This window comes from Drosophila pseudoobscura, chromosome 2, assembly GCF_009870125.1.
Source record: "Drosophila pseudoobscura strain MV-25-SWS-2005 chromosome 2, UCI_Dpse_MV25, whole genome shotgun sequence".
NCBI lineage: Eukaryota > Metazoa > Arthropoda > Insecta > Diptera > Drosophilidae > Drosophila > Drosophila pseudoobscura.
In genome coordinates this window covers 13,059,125-13,075,114 of record NC_046679.1, presented here as the reverse complement: position 1 = coordinate 13,075,114, position 15,990 = coordinate 13,059,125, and the positions used below count along the sequence as shown (strand labels likewise).

At 46.0% G+C, this 15,990-nt stretch overlaps 5 protein-coding genes across 6 annotated transcripts; 3 read left to right on the top strand and 2 right to left on the bottom strand.

The window, feature by feature from the left end:
• Window positions 1–335: 335 nt before the first annotated feature.
• On the bottom strand, window positions 336–2,839 carry Ktl (BTB/POZ domain-containing protein Ktl). The gene has a single exon (XM_001358580.4). The coding sequence runs from the start codon at window positions 2,542–2,544 to the stop codon at window positions 1,858–1,860; it is 687 nt and encodes a 228-aa protein (XP_001358617.1). The 5' UTR covers window positions 2,545–2,839; the 3' UTR covers window positions 336–1,857.
• Window positions 2,840–5,204: 2,365 nt separating this feature from the next.
• On the top strand, window positions 5,205–5,731 carry TotX (Turandot X). Its single transcript, XM_001358579.4, has one exon. The coding sequence runs from the start codon at window positions 5,227–5,229 to the stop codon at window positions 5,638–5,640; it is 414 nt and encodes a 137-aa protein (XP_001358616.3). The 5' UTR covers window positions 5,205–5,226; the 3' UTR covers window positions 5,641–5,731.
• Window positions 5,732–6,597: 866 nt separating this feature from the next.
• LOC6897249 (protein Turandot M-like) lies at window positions 6,598–7,279 on the top strand. Its single transcript, XM_002137384.3, has 2 exons — window positions 6,598–6,708; window positions 6,771–7,279. The coding sequence occupies exons 1-2, from the start codon at window positions 6,686–6,688 to the stop codon at window positions 7,219–7,221; spliced, it is 474 nt and encodes a 157-aa protein (XP_002137420.1). The 5' UTR covers window positions 6,598–6,685; the 3' UTR covers window positions 7,222–7,279.
• Window positions 7,280–9,744: 2,465 nt separating this feature from the next.
• On the top strand, window positions 9,745–15,810 carry Grik (glutamate ionotropic receptor kainate). 2 transcript variants are annotated; one of them, XM_003736496.3, is made up of 14 exons: window positions 9,745–9,875; window positions 9,941–10,071; window positions 10,278–10,441; window positions 10,496–11,102; window positions 11,321–11,478; window positions 11,549–11,770; window positions 11,837–12,043; window positions 13,332–13,416; window positions 13,473–13,749; window positions 14,049–14,250; window positions 14,318–14,540; window positions 14,599–14,714; window positions 14,779–14,928; window positions 15,562–15,810. In XM_003736496.3, exons 2-14 carry the CDS (start codon window positions 9,978–9,980, stop codon window positions 15,766–15,768), a joined length of 2,712 nt encoding a protein of 903 aa, XP_003736544.3. In that variant the 5' UTR covers window positions 9,745–9,875; window positions 9,941–9,977; the 3' UTR covers window positions 15,769–15,810. The 2 variants fall into 2 exon arrangements, with proteins under 2 accessions (XP_003736544.3, XP_015037307.2); XM_015181821.2 differs by lacking the exon at window positions 14,779–14,928 and adding an exon at window positions 15,082–15,228 and having other exon boundaries at window positions 9,746–9,875.
• TotZ (Turandot Z) lies at window positions 12,301–12,891 on the bottom strand. Its single transcript, XM_001358578.3, has 2 exons — window positions 12,837–12,891; window positions 12,301–12,781 (listed from the first exon to the last, which is right to left on the bottom strand). Exons 1-2 carry the CDS (start codon window positions 12,857–12,859, stop codon window positions 12,349–12,351), a joined length of 456 nt encoding a protein of 151 aa, XP_001358615.2. The 5' UTR covers window positions 12,860–12,891; the 3' UTR covers window positions 12,301–12,348.
• Window positions 15,811–15,990: the final 180 nt, after the last annotated feature.

Sequence of the window (15,990 nt, the reverse complement as noted above, 5' to 3'; positions counted from 1 at the left end):
CATATGCAATTCGACTTTTACCCAGGATTTAAACAATTCATGCTCGTAGTTCTATACAATTTGCTCGTGTGTCCAATGACGCGCCCAGGCATTTTCATTGGAGTTCTTGTGTAGACAAATATTGGTGTAGATGGAAATGAGATCAACAACAAACCTACATAAATGGGAAAATGCTGAAAATGCGATGCGAGATATGTCAGCGGAATATATGTGTTTCAATGCCGCTCTCAAAGCGGATAAAATCAATAACGAAGAGGGTTCCCTAATGTTCAGCAAATTTTACTGGGCATGTGTTGTATTCCCATCGGTTTTTGGAAGTACTTTGTGTCCATTGGTTTTTTTTTTTGGCATCTCTCATTACAATTCACTAATAAATCGGAGTGGTTTTTCAAAAGCTTCTCACATGACATTAAATGCTCCTCTTTGTCCGAGTGGCAGAGTGTTCGGGCCACAAAAATGAGCTACAGAACATTGCGAATGACCAGGTTGGGATTCCATTTTTTTCAAGATTTCTTACCATGTAAAAAACCTGGAATTGTAGCCTCCATTAAGTACCTCCCTCTCCATAGCTGTCAAGCCAAATATTTGTTGTTGCTTAATATGGCCACATTTTTGGCTGATTTATTCGCAGCTTTCCAGAATTCGGAATCATTTTGGAGAGCTGCTTTGGTTGTCTTGTTGGTTGTGACAGCCTTTGTAAGATATTTATTGTAAATATGGTTCTAATATCGATTCGTGTTCGAGTTTTATGGATTGCGTTTGCCTTTTTGCTTAGGCCATAATTTTTTCGGGCCAGATGTTTTCTGCCTTTATCCTATGCCGCTATGTATACAGCAATATGTATATAGTATTTGTGTTGTTTTTCCAAGTTTTGACTTTTATTAGGCTAATAAAACTTTAAATTTACCATTTTTGTTTTCGTTTTTTTGTATGCTCGGTACTAGAGCTGGATATTTGTTTTGCTGGTGATTTCTGTTTCTACAATATTTCGTTAGTTTCAAGAGAGTAACCCGTATTTCAAATTGTTCAGTTTTTCAGTGTTTTGCCTGACTTTCTGGTCTATTGGAGACTGTAGTACCTTCTCTGGTTCTTATCTCATTGCACTTCCATTACATTCGATTCTGTTTTATGTATTCCTCTCGTTTTGTTTATTCTTCAATGCATTTACGGATTTTGGGGCTAATAAAATGTTCGATTTGTTGTTGCTATCTGCCTCTGCCGCTGCCGCTGCCAATTTATTTTCACTTTGTTGTCTGCTCGTAAATCCGAATTCGTCTTCATTCATCAGCGAAATTTATGCGCAGCAGCTCAACATATCAAATTTGATGGGTCTCTCCGCTCTCCCCCCGACATTAAGTGTGACTCGCATTTAATTAGCAGGAAACCCCAAGGAAGGACACAGATATGGAACACAAAACGGAAAAGAACGCGGTCCTGGCTTAAGTATTTCTAAATAAATAATTGTCTAGGCTTACGGGGTATGTGTGGATTGTTAGTTCAATTGTACATCTGAAATGTTCCCATTTGTATATCGAGAGGTGGGTTGAAACTCAAACCTTTGGATTCTCCTTGGCATCCTGCTGCTGCTCGTTCCTGTCCTATTTATGATTTCCTATGCGCATAATGGATATCTCATTAAAGCGAAATACTGACGAGGCAGCCACAAGAAGGTCACAAGGACGACAGGATGTCGATGTCGATGTTGATGTCAGCTGTTAGTTGTTGTTCTTGAGAATGTTGTCGTAACGTGGCCTGTGGGCCTCAGCAGAATCCGGGACAGGGCGAAACACAGAAGGATAGAGACAGCTGGTTGGGTGGATGGGGGCTTAATGTAGGGATATGGGCGGCAAAGTGGCCTTAATCCCGGATGAAGACAAACTCATTGTAGTGGTTCCAGCGGTTCTCCTCCGTGTCCACGCCCGGCTTGGGCTCCGCGGCCGAGCCAGCCGTCCCTGAGCCACAGCTGCCGGCCAGACGATATCCGTGATCGTGCAGATTGTCGAAGGCCTGCTCGATAAAGCAGTGCTTCAGGAAGAAGCGCGAGGTGTAGCGGTCAGGACCGCCGTGGTCCGGATCCCGTGACTCGTTCAGCGTATCGCCGAAGATCTCGCGGCACTGGGCCACACGGCCGCAGACCAGGATGCGGGACAGCTTGCGGAACTTGACATCAGCCAGGCCGTCCTTGCCGAACTGAAAGCTGCCCCGGTAGCCAATGGTGATGCAGCCGGGCGGACGGGCGTCCCGCTCCCCGCGTATGCAGTCGAGCATGGCGGTGAGCTTGAAGTGCTCCGCCTCGCGCTGCAGGCGCTGACGCTCGCGGAAGCCCTCCGGCAGATGCAGCGCCTTATCGCGCAGGTAGTCCAGGATGTACCGGAAGAGGACCCCGTCGCGGTCGAGGAAGTAGCGACCCTTGCTGTCCTTGGCCAGCGATTCGCGTCCCTCGCCAAAGAGTTCGTGCAGCAGCGATGTCTTGTCCTGCAGCAGCGTGGCCAGCGTGGTCGTGTAGCTGACACCGCCAACATTTAGCTCAATGATTTCGGACATACTGCGGCCTGGCCTGTCGAGTGTCGGTCGTCGGTTGTCGGTTGTCGGTTGTTGCAGTGGGTCAGCGTTAATTGCTAATTAATCTGTGGCACCTTCTCGCACAGCCACCAACACACATATGGCAGGCACGTACACTTATCCGCCCACAATTCTCAAGTTCACACAATTTCTGGTTTGTTTACAGCACTGGCACTGGCACTGGCTCTTACAATGTTTTGTTCCGCTTGGTAGCCGCTGCACGCGTCCGCACTCGCTCAGCTCTCGTGTCGAACTGTGGCACCTGCTCCTGGCCAGAGAGCTGGGGACTCTGCCTGCCAGAGTGCCACTTTTCACTCGCCCGTTGGTGTAGTCCATTTGTGTGTATTCATTGTGGAAACTTACAAGAGAGAAAACTGTACTCTTCTCTTTTTGGCCCCTCTCTCTTTCGGCCTGCGCACTCGCTGCGTTTGTTTTGATATTGGATATTATTGTTTAACAAGTGGTTAAATTTAAAAAATGTGCACGGGATATTTTTGGCATATGCGTGCGAAGGGTTGCTCGCTGCTCGCTGCTCCTGCTCGAAGTTATTAATTTGATGAGGGTTTCCAAGGGTCCACAGGGCGTATGCTTAATAGCCAATATGCTGGATTACTGTGCGCTGATTCAGTGCTCTGTGCTCTGTCTTTGGCGGCAGCAGGTAGACTGTTGTTTGCCGTGCGTGCCCATACTTAGATGCTAATACAGCCCAAATTATGTTTGAACTGCTTAGAGATGCCCTTTGAGGATTCTCTTATTAGAATTCAGCATACGTAGAGTGTGTTCATTTTTGAGGGTTTTGCACCCGAGCAAAGTTCACGTCCATGCCATAACTAAATTTGTGGCAACAGCACGCAGTGCATACTTTAAGGCGCCGCACATACATAGTTCATGCCTCGGCATGCCAACTATTCCTGTTTCTCTTCTTTTGGTCGTGGCGGCAGGGCAGCAGGGTCACAGTGGCAACAGGCGCTGACAATTTGACACCGTGACACTGACATTAACATGCCACAGCAGGCAGCCAGCACCCCATCGAGCAGCACCATAGCCAGCACCAGCCCCGACAATGCAACTGGTTGGGCGGCTGCCTTGGCCAGTTTTGGCCTCGTGCCAAATGGGCCACCCAAGGGCCTCGACTGCTGCAGCTCAGGCCAGACTGCCTGGCAGCTCACCTGTTTGCTGTTAACATTTCATGAGCCCTGTTCACAGGCCTACACATACACATGCACAGGCATGGGCATGGGCTTTAGGCCACTTTGTGCGTGAGTCTCGCTGCGATTGAATCAACAACAAGAGGCACAGCGAATTCCTGGCTCAGTCTCTTACGCAGCTCGTTAGCCTACTCTCTCTCTCTCTTTCTGGGTTATCCCTTTGAAGTGGCGGAGAGTGGGAGATACACACCAATACTTAAGCACACTGCTAATTGCAATGAAAAGAGAGTCGGCGGTGGCCCCAAGTGCGTTCAACTCACCCAAACCCTGTCCCCCCCATGTCTGAACTTGTTTGCCCATCTCGCCTACTTGCTCGACTCATTTCCGTTTCCTGGTGTGGTCTGTGTGGTCCCTCATTCCCTCTCTTTCACTCGCTGCCTAATGCGCTTCCTTATCAGACGCCTGCCCTGCCTACACCCGTCCAAGGATTCGCGGCCATGAGTTTGTGGTTTTCGGCACGCATTAAGATGGCGCAACACTTTACGCGCCATTACGCGTTGCCTGCATCTGTCTGTGTTCGCCTGTGTGTGTGAGAGTGTGGGGCGAGCCTCAGATTGTGAGTGGGTGTGATTGCTTTGCTCTCTTGTCGGTTCTCCCTTTGGCTGTGACTCTGCTCCTTGTTTGTCTGGCTGGCTGCCGCGGTTCAAATTGATTTTGTCTGGCAGCCTGTACACATACATTTCGCGGCGACTGTCCCTGTGTGCGCTCTTGAGTGTTTCTATTTACTAGAGCACTTTGTTTTGACAACTCGCCAAATTGTCGCCCTTCATTCGCCAAAAGCCGTTTGCATGCTATTTCTGGTTTGTTTGTTTGAGATTTTTCAAAAAGGGTTGCAAGACAGGTCTTATAAATGTAATGAAATCTTAAAGAGGGATTCCAACTTGACTTTACTTAAGTTACCCCTACTTTCCTTCAAAAAACTTTCCAATGGCTGGCTGCCAAAGTACACATGGAAATCCGAAAATAAACGTTTAGCACATTTCAAGGTTTACATTTGTCAATCAAGCTTCTGGTGCAAATTATGCATTTGATTTGACTGAAACAATTTGGGGCATTGGCATTGACACGGCGCAAACAGCAAATCGACCTGGCGCTTCGCTTGCCAGAATTGGCACGCCCCAGAATACCATGCCAAAACAAATCAAATCAAATCAGCAATCAGTTCCCCCACCCATCGACTCAATCAGGAATGAAATCTTCACACAGAGACACCCAATGTTGTGGGGAATTAAATATTGACTAAAGTCATATTTGGTGCTTTAGCTGAAACATATTTGACCAAAAATGCAATTAATTCAATGAATCATTTGCAATTATCAGTTGACAGCCATTTGGAATGGCACAGCCCTGTCAGACAGATAAGAATTGAATAAATTATTGAACTACGAGATAGTAAATCTCATCCATTCGTAGCTATAAATTGAAGTGTTTCTTTAAACAGAGTGCCAGTATAGCAATGAGGGTTCCGGTGTTCCAATTAAGTTGTCTGTTGGGGCTGATCGTGTGTCTCCTGTGCTCAGTTAAGGCACAAAAGGACGATCAATACGACACTGAAAAGAGCAGGATACTCGAAATATATAATAATCCGGCAGTAGATGAATTTACAAAGGAAAGGAATATTCCAAAACTAATCGAATTTTATAGGCGCTATCCCGCTCGCATTCAGCTGCCCGATGCCGATAAGAGACAATGGGATGAGTTCGTTGCCAGATATACCGAGTCCCAGACTAAGTTGGTGGATGGACTTCCGGCTCAAGGAGGATGGGTTGGATCCGTTCTGTCCAGTACGGTCGGCAACTTGATAGCCAAGTTCATCTTTAGTCTCATCAGATACGATCGAACGACACCTAATCCGATTGGGGCACCTTGAAAAATATAATAAATATTCGCTCATATTCCTCTCTTATAATGAGGTCTATCTCATAACGAAAGAATTCAACAATACTCAATATATTATTTTATGATAACCTGATATAATCGAATTGCTTAAAAAAAATAAAGGAATGATTATAATATGCAAATTGCACTTTTTCTTTTGACCTCAAATAATGACGGGCATTAAAGGTTCTGTAATTTACATATGTACATATGTATTTCAATTTGTTAATGAACCCTTTTCCTATGAATAGTATAGATTACAAATCACAAGACTTTTCTTAAGTACTTTATTATTTTTATTTATTAAAATAAATTGAAATTATAGCGTGTTTAAATCATTTGAAAAAGTATTTTATTAAATCTCGAAGCCAGAAAGACTAGCTTTTGGATGACGATAGATAGATCTTTCTTATATCAGATTTATAATATTTTACTATAATTTTTGTGAGCTGAATTATTTCATTCCTATAGAGCGAAATTTTCCAAGTTTTACCTTTTGAAACATGCAAGTTTGCCGCTCCAAGGCTTGATTTGTGGCCCACTATTTATGGCAGCTATACGTGTACAAAGAATATGAGCAAAGGGTATTCCCAGGGAAGAATAAAGCACAACAAATGGTCTATGTAAAGTGTTTGCAATATTCTAAATTTGAAATCAGAGCCTAAGGTACCTATGTACATATATTTGTTGGGTTCCAAGGAACTCTAGTGCAGGGGTCGGCAGCGATTGGTGTTCTATAATACACGTGTAAACGAGAGAGACCCGAGATTACAGATCAAGTTTTCTTTCTTGGAAACCCGTGAAAGCAGATTAAGCCTCATTTTCTTCGAAATCTCAAATATATTGATTCCAAGAAAGAAAACGCTCCGTGTGAAAATAAAAACATTACAAACAAAAATAAAACAGCAAACCAAATGAAATAAGTGATAAGAATTCTCTGAGCCAGCCTATATAAAGTGATGCGGCTCCTAGGGAAATTATCATTTCAGTTCAGATCGTCATCCAGACAGCTAGAATCGAAAGACTCGTAAAAAACAATGGCCAACGCAATCCGCCTAGTGTAAGTGATCTCGTAATGGTAAAAAAAAACAAACTTCGTTTAATGAAATGTCTTTCTCTTAGTTCCCTGATGGCTGTCCTTGCATGCCTCGTGTCCATTGGGTGCGCTCAGCATGATGAGGAAGAGAAACGTCGTTTGGTTTATATCTACACTAATCCTGATGTGGACCAAGCCACAAAGGAGACCAATCTGGGGAGCCTTGCTAAGTTCTATGAGGACCATTCCAATAGTCTTCAACTGCCCGAAGATCAAAAGCAGCGCAACGATGAACTTTTGGAGAAGCACAAGCGTATAAATAGTTCTGAAGTGCTTATCGATGGAGTTCCAGCCAACGGTGGGTGGAAATCGTCTCTTCTTAGGCACATAGTGGTGGAGGGAGCCATTCAAGCCGTGGGCGCAGCGGTCGAACATGCCAGGTCGTCCTCAAAGGGACTGGAAATCAACCGAGAGGTCGCCATTTTCGGTCTAGTTTTCCTCGTCGCCAGCTATATGTTCAGGACTAAATCAATGTAATCCTCTGAACTTATTGTTCCAAAAATATTACAATAAATACCGAACATGCATATAAAAACTACAATATACTTTTTAAAGTCAAGCTTCCATTAATTATATACAAAAACCTTTAAGGAGATTGATCATTCATATGTCAGCTATATGAAAACAATAGCCGATGTTGCCGATTCAGATTTATATAGTGGATGTATCAAAAGGCCCTTCTTCTGTATAATTTTACAGACTTGGCATCTTACATTAATTATCAATTATTAGAAAAATATTTCTGGATAAAAAAAAGGACGATTCAAAGTATGCAAGACATGCAATTTATATATTATATTGTAGTTATGCCAATATAACGATCTTAGCTTTCTATATCAGATAATGTGTGTGGATCTCTCACATATGTTGAGGTAGTCGGGATCGAGCGATGGCAACTCGAGATAGGGAAATTTATTAAAAACAAATTTATAATCACCTTATCAACCTCTTGATTGTACGAATGATAATTTATATGAATAATTACTGAATTAATACATAGACTTGCAGTTCATAATCTTTCCGAGAAAGGAAATAAATATGTAAATGTCGATTAAATGTTTGCCCAAGTGCTAGATTGAGACCAAGCTCAGATAACCCAAGGTTGCTTACATTCTGGGAAGCTTCCCTATAATCTTTCCCAGAATCTGGGTTCTGGGAATAAAGACGATGAGGAGATGCTGTATGCCATAAGAAGCAAACACGCGCTCCAATATAATTTCCCATAGCTCGAAGCAAGGCAGACAATCATTCTCAAATCTATCTATTTTATTGTCACACATAAGTTCTGTTTATTTGCTATATCTACACGTAACATTCGCGTTCCATCGTTGGTCTCTCAAAGAACGGACTTGGTTTATTGATTGGCAAAATGGTTGATAGCTCCCGGCATCTGCGTGCGTGCCGCAAATGGATTTGCAAATGGCTTCTGCTAATTGCGTACAGCCGGCGGCAGCTTAAGGACCTAACCCAAGTACTTATGCAAATGCATGCCACTGCTGCTTGTGTGGGTACGAGTATTTGTGTTGGGGCTATTGCTGGAGCTGGTGCTGATGTTGGTGCTGGTGCTGGCACGAGTGTGCGTATGCACAATGTCAGCTATTTGCCGAGCAGAAAATGCACGCTCAGGCACGCTGAGAGCACCGGCGTGCGTATTCTCAAGATACATTGACGCCTGCACGGCGTTATGTAAATGCAAAGGAGAGCACCAGGCTGCTGGGCAATTTAACACCACAAGGGGTCGGGGAGAAACGAGAGAAGCGGTGGGTGTGTATGCAAACAAGCAGTCGTCTAAGGAATACCCTTGCCCATTCATCACAGCTATCGTGCACATCTGAACGTGCAGGCGAAAGAGTACTGGGAGCAGGTGAAGATACAGATGCATTCCGGACTAGAGTCGGGGGCTCCGGGGGCTGACGTTGACGTTGATTTTATTTACGGCTGACAGCAACAGTTTGCTACTAGCCAACACTCGCCTCTCTCTCTCTCTCTCTCTCTCGACGGCCATTGTGTGTGAAGGACATGCCCGAAAGTAAAAACATAAAAACCTTCCGGCAGCAAGTACGTGTATGTATGTGTGTGTGTCTATAAGAGTCACTCGCTGCAGCAATTTTTCACATTTTTACTTTACCATCATTATTAAAAATAAGAGATGTTCGCGCTCTACCATGCTTTACATGCTCTAAATGGATTATTCAAAGCCTGGCCCATAAATCTAGTGGGACCTTCAAAATCAAAGAGTGGGGCGCAGCAGCCACAGTCGGCCCTGACAAGCACAGAATTACGAGTACTGTACCACCACCAGCAAAAATTCGAATGAATTTGTTTACCAGCCATTGTGTCAGACACTCGGCCCCGTCCATTTTTCCTTCTCGACTGGTTCCCTTTCGCGCTGGCTGCACTTATCGACGCTTGTTGCACACACCCATGGGGCCCGAAACAAATTTCGCAGAAAGCTGTTTTCAATCTCTTTCGCCGAGCTCCCCCTCATTCTCTCTCTCGCTCAGTGCGCCCCATTGCATTTGGCTGTTTTCCTTTTCGTTTTCGTGTGCTTTCGTTGTATTTATCGTTGCTTTCTTAAACACAACAACTCACCCCACCCCACCCACTCGGCCGCAGCTACTTTCCCCTGATCCTGACCCATTAGCCGTACAATTGTGCGATGCGCAACGTATGCCGTGCACGTTTCTTTTATCTGGTGGATTTATTTTCAAGTTTCTGCACTTTCTGCACTCCGTCGGACTTTTTGTGTGCCTCGCGGCGGAGTGGCAAGGAATTACAAGTATCCTCGTTAAATTGGCGTTAAAAAGGTGAATCTCAACTAATTAATACGGCTCAAAGTTGTTCAATGATTGACTCTAATGAAGTACGAGTGTGATTCGATTATGGCAGCGGCAAAACTTTTTGCCCGAGAACCATTTCATTGATAAAACACAACCCACTCAGAAGCTATAAATATTCGGGGCGAATTCAACATCAGCTGTGGCCGATGAAGACCCAGAAAATGCAGAAACAAATTGCTTGGCCATCGGCACTCGCATTCCCATTACCATTCGCGGCAGACAGACTGCAGAAATATGCACAGAAATTTGAGTGCGGGGCAAGGAAAACGTTAGAAAATCGCACAATTAAAAGTAAATAACTGCGAGTTTCAGAGCCGATCAAAGTCCAGAATATATTTATGGATTTTTGATTACAGCGGTATAGACGGACCATAAAATCCGAAGCCAAATAGGATGTGGCGGTCAGGCGGGGGATTCCGCTTTGCAGTGTGTTTGTTTCAGTTTTTGTTGGTCGTCGACGACTGCCGGTCAGAGCGGACAAATGTCGGTGAGTACAAACTCATTATATAAGCAGGAATTTGCAGTGTGTGGCTCGCCGCGTGGCATGTATTTTTATGCCGCATGCCACATTGCGGCGAGTCGGCCAGTCGGCAAGTCCCAAAAATATAAACAGAACCCGCCAAGCAAAACAAAGAGAGAAAAACCGTGCCGTGCACTTTCTCATTATAAATGCTATTCTATCTATCTTCGGAGGTCTCATCTACGAGAACACCGAACCCGATCTAGAGAAGATCTTCCATCTGGCCATAAGCAAGGCGAACGAGGAGAATGAGGAGATGCAGCTGCACGGCGTGGCCGTGGCCATTGAGCCGGGCAACGCCTTCGAGACCTCCAAGAAGCTCTGCAGAATGCTTAGGGTGAGTCCCTAGTCCCCTGCAGTAAGCCTCATTAAAACCTATTTCGATGTACAGCAAAATCTTGTGGCCGTCTTTGGACCCACCACCAATTTGGCGGGCCGTCACGCCATGAGCATCTGCGATGCCAAGGAGCTGCCGTTTCTGGACACGCGCTGGGACTTCGATGCCCAGCTACCGACCATCAACCTGCATCCGCACCCGACGATTCTGGGTGTGGCCCTCAAGGACATGGTGCTGGCCTTGGGCTGGGAGAGCTTCACGATTGTCTACGAGTCGGGCGAGTATCTGGCCACCGTGAAGGAGCTGCTGCAGATGTACGGTACGGCCGGGCCCACCATCACCGTACGCCGCTACGAGCTGGACCTCAACGGGAACTACCGCAATGTCCTGCGGCGTATACGCAATGCGGACGATTTCTCACTCGTCGTGGTCGGGTCGATGGGCACGCTGCCCGAGTTCTTCAAGCAGGCCCAGCAGGTGGGTCTGGTGACCAGCGACTATCGCTATATGATTGGAAACCTCGACTGGCACACCATGGACGTGGAGCCCTTTCAGCATGCCGGCACCAACATCACGGGTCTGCGACTGGTCTCCCCCGACAACGAGCAGGTGCAGGATGTCGCCAAGGCCCTCTACGAGAGCGAGGAGCCATTTCAGAACGGTAAATCACCTGGACAGCTTCCACAGAACTGTGAGGATGTCGGATGGCGTGTCCCAGGACTCGAGAGAATTTAAGCAAATCCAAAATCTACTCGCATGAGTGAATTTAAATAATTGAATTGCATTCCCATGCCCCGGACGACGACTAGGGGCAAAAAATGATAAATGACGTTTTTCTTTATGACTCTTTCTCCGCTCTATTCTGTCTATTCAATGCAGTGTCGTGCCCTCTGACCAACAGCATGGCCCTGGTCTACGATGGCGTCCAGCTGCTGGCCGAGACCTACAAGCATGTGAACTTCCGGCCCGTGCCCCTGAGCTGTGGCGATGACAGCGCCTGGGATAAGGGCTACACGCTTGTCAACTACATGAAGTCGGTGAGGAGCTGGCCGGGGGGGGCAAGTCTGAATAACTCATGCAACTCTCATGGTCTGTCTCTCCCGTCAGCTAACGCTGAACGGCCTCACGGGTCCCATTCGCTTTGACTACGAGGGACTGCGCACAGATTTCCAGCTGGAGGTCATCGAGCTGGCAGTGTCGGGCATGCAGAAAATTGGCCAGTGGAGCGGCGAGGATGGCTTCCAGGCAAATCGTCCGGCTCCGGCGCACTCCTTAGAGCCGGATATGCGTTCGCTGGTGAACAAAAGCTTCGTCGTCGTCACCGCTATTGTGAGTGTGGATGTGGGTGAGGGTGAGCTCGTGTACCCGCTGACCTAATATCTTCCTTTTGCCCAGAGCGAACCCTATGGCATGCTGAAGGAGACCTCCGAGAAGCTGGAGGGCAACGATCAGTTCGAGGGCTTTGGTATCGAGCTCATCGATGAGCTCTCCAAGAAGCTTGGCTTCAGCTACACCTTCCGCCTCCAGCCGGACAACAAATACGGTGGCCTGGACCCCAAGACGGGTGAATGGAATGGCATGCTGCGGGAAATAATCGACAATGTGAGTTGTGGGGGGTTGAATCCCGTTGGGGCTATTTATCGAGCTTATCCCTTGTCGACCTTGTCGGGTTATTAATTTACTTTCAATGGCCATAAACGCTGCCATCATCGTTAATATTAATATGACCCTTATACGATTAGACGTTGCTTTTAAAAGTGTCACTGGCCTTGCAACTGCAGTTGCCCCAAATTAATACTCGGCATAATTGGACGCTTACATTTCCATCTCCATTTAGCATTTTTCAAAGACAATAAGGGTAACTGTTCATATAGTTTATTGAGTTCATATGTATATCTATCTCGTATCTATGTATCTTTCTTTTCTGCATCTTCCCCGCTAATTTTTTTCTTAAGGTATTCGGTCAATTTATTGAATAGAGCTTTGGCAGTAGTTTTGGCAAGTTCCTTAGCCTGATCCTTGACTTCATCGGGTACTTTATCTGCCCCCCTCTTAATCAAATCCCACACTCCACCCTGAATAGGCAAACCGTCCACCGTCAGGTGTTCCGTCTCAAATGCTCTGATATCCCGATCCAAATCTAACTCTACCTGATGACCAGGTAATGTGCGACTAGCATGTTTCTTGTACAGCGCAATAGCCTCTTGGGTGTTCCTCAGCAGCTCGGCATCGTCTGCAGGTTCCGGATTACTTAGGAGTTGGTTCAGGCGTTCGCGATCATCGTCTATCGGATTGGCACTGATGGTGCCCGTCAGGCACGCCAGAAGAGCCAAAACAAAACTGAAAGGAATGGTGGCTAAGTCTCATATCTCATTCATTTATTTCAATATCTTACCTTAGGTGGATTAGGCGAGACATTTTTTAAATTTCCTTCCTGTGGGAGACTTTGATTAAACTGATATTTGATGCCGCCCTAGTGGCCCTTTTAAAGATAGACGTATGAAGAGATGAAGCTCAGTTTTAATAGGAATTGATAACAATGTCAAATGTATTTTATTGATAATGCGCCTGAATTCCGATGAATTTCGCTGTTCGGGATAATATTAAAATCTCTACAATCTAGGGCTTACTATCACTGTAATGTGCACACTGCCCAGAAGAGCTGCTCTCTTTTACTAGGAATTTTGTCAGAGGCTTAACTCGCAGCGAATAAATTTCAATTAAAATGCATAATTAACAGATGGCCCTATCAGCAAGTGCAACTGAGCGTATACGCAATATTTACATATGCTTTTCTATTTACATTTCGAAATGCATAATACATACTCGCATATACACATGTACGTACACAGGTTCAGACCAGATTAAATAATTTTTCATATTTGATTAGCGCGCTGACATGGGCATTACCGACCTGACCATGACATCAGAGCGGGAGAGCGGAGTCGACTTCACCATACCCTTTATGAGTCTGGGTAAGAGCTGTGGCAGCTGTTTCAAGAAGTGTATTAAAACTGATTGACACTTCTAGGAATCGGAATTTTGTTTCGCAAGCCAATGAAGGAGCCACCCAAGCTATTCTCCTTCATGTCGCCCTTTTCGGGCGAGGTCTGGCTCTGGCTGGGCTTGGCCTATATGGGTGTGTCCATAAGCATGTTCGTGCTGGGCCGTCTGTCGCCGGCGGAATGGGATAATCCGTATCCCTGCATTGAGGAGCCCACGGAGCTGGAGAATCAGTTCAGTTTCCCCAATTGCCTGTGGTTCTCGGTGGGCGCCCTGCTCCAGCAGGGGTCCGAACTGGCGCCCAAGTGAGTAATCGATTACAAAATGTTCATTTATTTATGTTTATTTAGTTTAACCTGTTTAAAGAGTATACTACGGGTTTATTCCAATGTCGGTCTGTTTTACGAAAATCGATCAAACTTGAAAATCGTCTACACTTCTATTGAAGGGAATGTTGGGTCGAATCGCTCACAAGCGAAGCGATTGAGTAGGGAGTATCTATAATGTACAAGTACTATAAATTATATGCATATCTGTTGAGAGTGCATAGGAGTACCGGGTCGGTACCCGATTGTGGAGTTACGAATTGATCTTTTCTTGGCAGGGCGTATTCAACTCGAGCTGTGGCCGCATCCTGGTGGTTCTTTACTCTGATTCTAGTCTCATCGTATACGGCCAATCTGGCAGCATTTCTCACTGTGGAGTCCTTGGTGACGCCAATTAATGATGTGGATGATTTGTCTAAGAACAAGGGCGGCGTGAACTATGGCGCCAAGAATGGCGGCAGCACCTTCACCTTCTTTAAGGTGAGTAAAAATGGGAGCAAAGGTGGTTAAGAAGAGCCTCAAAAACGAGAGTTTAACCAATTTATAGGAGTCCAACTATCCAACGTATCAGAAGATGTACCAGTTCTTGACAGATAATCCTCAGTATATGACGAACTCTAACCAGGAGGGCGTCGATCGTGTCGAAAACAGCAACTATGCCTTCCTCATGGAGTCCACCACGATCGAGTACATCACTGAGCGGCGCTGCACTTTGACCCAGGTGGGAGCGCTGCTGGACGAGAAGGGCTATGGAATAGCCATGCGGAAGAGTAGTTCATCCCCATCGTCAGTGTCGGAAAGGCTGTTCCTAATCGGATTCTTTCACAGACTGGCCATATCGCGACATTCTCAGCCAGGCCATTCTAGAGATGCAGGAGCAAGGACTGCTGACGAAAATGAAGACAAAGTGGTGGAAGGAGAAGCGCGGCGGGGGAGCCTGTTCGGTAAGTGTCTGAATCAATCTTGGCCAGCTCGTGTGGGTCAGTGTCCATGTGTGGGTGTGTGCAGGATTCGGACGACGATGCCGGCGCCGTGGCCTTGGAGATTAGCAATCTGGGTGGCGTCTTTCTGGTGATGGGAGTGGGCTCCTTCTTTGGCATCTTTGTCTCCCTGCTGGAGATGGTGCTCGGTGTGAAAGAGCGCAGCGACGAGAACAAGGTATCGACACGACAGACTCCTGGCTTCCAGTCCGATTAGTTTTCCTGCCTGCAGTGCACACCATCGCACACCAACGCACACTTACACACGCACACCGCCATTTTCCTATATTTATCGCAATATTCGACGTTATTTGCATGGGAAACTCTGTAGGAGGAAGCCGATTCGGATGCCTCCTCGCTGGGCTTTGCCAATTTGGGCGGCGTCTATCTGGTCATGTTCGTGGGCAGCTGCTTTGGCAGCCTTTACGGCCTGGTTAACTGCGTGGTCAGCATCTACTGGAGTGCGCGGGAGAACAAGGTAAACGGGACGGCGCTCTAAAAATATTAACACCTGCCCTGACGGTCGGAGTGGGCGTGGACCCATATGTGTCGTGACTAAAAATGGCCATGAAAAGGTCACCTTTCATCTGAATAATGGATATGTTTCATCAGCTCCCAGCAGCGACAAATTGGAGCAACTGACCTCTCATCTGTCCAAAATATTCTTTCAGTCTAAGCATTAAATATTAACCAAGCTTCCCTCGACAAATTCCTCTATTTGCTTGCGATAGTTCAACCGACTGCATGCCCCCTAAGCCGCCTTAACTTTTGCTCTCAACTCTCATCGATTTAATTTGTATCTACATCCCAGGTGAATTTCAAGACCGAACTGATCGATGAGATTCGTTTCATAATACAATGCTCGGGCAACACCAAGGCTGTGAAGTACCCGAAGAACTCTTCGCGCTCGATAGCCAGCTCAAAGTCAAAGGGCTCTTCAATATCCGTGGACTCGCTGCCCGAGGATCCCTCAGAGGGTGAGGCACCAGACAAACATCCAAATCATGCCAAGAAGTAGTGCAGAAAAATTCAGAGTAATAAATACTTATTTCTGGGAAATCATATGGGGAAATTTCGTGAATAAACTTTTGCTTCGAAGCTTTGAGTTGGGAAAAATGCCTTGAGTTTTCTTCTTCATCCAATGAAAACTTTTAACGGGAAAGCTTAGTTAAAAGCTCTGGGAGCTTTGATACAAAAGTATCTTTCCAATATTACCACCGTGTAATGTTCCATGTAAAAA

Excerpts from the sequence above, each read along its gene's own strand:
- Ktl (XM_001358580.4), bottom strand. The coding sequence starts at position 2,544 with ATGTCCGAAATCATTGAGCTAAATGTTGGCGGTGTCAGCTACACGACC.
- TotZ (XM_001358578.3), bottom strand. The coding sequence starts at position 12,859 with ATGTCTCGCCTAATCCACCTAAG. Across the intron at positions 12,782-12,836 it reads TCTCGCCTAATCCACCTAAG|TTTTGTTTTGGCTCTTCTGG; the intron begins GTAAGATATTGA and ends CATTCCTTTCAG.
- LOC6897249 (XM_002137384.3), top strand. The coding sequence starts at position 6,686 with ATGGCCAACGCAATCCGCCTAGT. Across the intron at positions 6,709-6,770 it reads GCCAACGCAATCCGCCTAGT|TTCCCTGATGGCTGTCCTTG; the intron begins GTAAGTGATCTC and ends TCTTTCTCTTAG.
- TotX (XM_001358579.4), top strand. The coding sequence starts at position 5,227 with ATGAGGGTTCCGGTGTTCCAATTAAGTTGTCTGTTGGGGCTGATCGTG.
- Grik (XM_003736496.3), top strand. The coding sequence starts at position 9,978 with ATGTGGCGGTCAGGCGGGGGATTCCGCTTTGCAGTGTGTTTGTTTCAG. Across the intron at positions 14,251-14,317 it reads GCACCTTCACCTTCTTTAAG|GAGTCCAACTATCCAACGTA; the intron begins GTGAGTAAAAAT and ends ACCAATTTATAG. Across the intron at positions 14,715-14,778 it reads GCGGCGGGGGAGCCTGTTCG|GATTCGGACGACGATGCCGG; the intron begins GTAAGTGTCTGA and ends GGGTGTGTGCAG.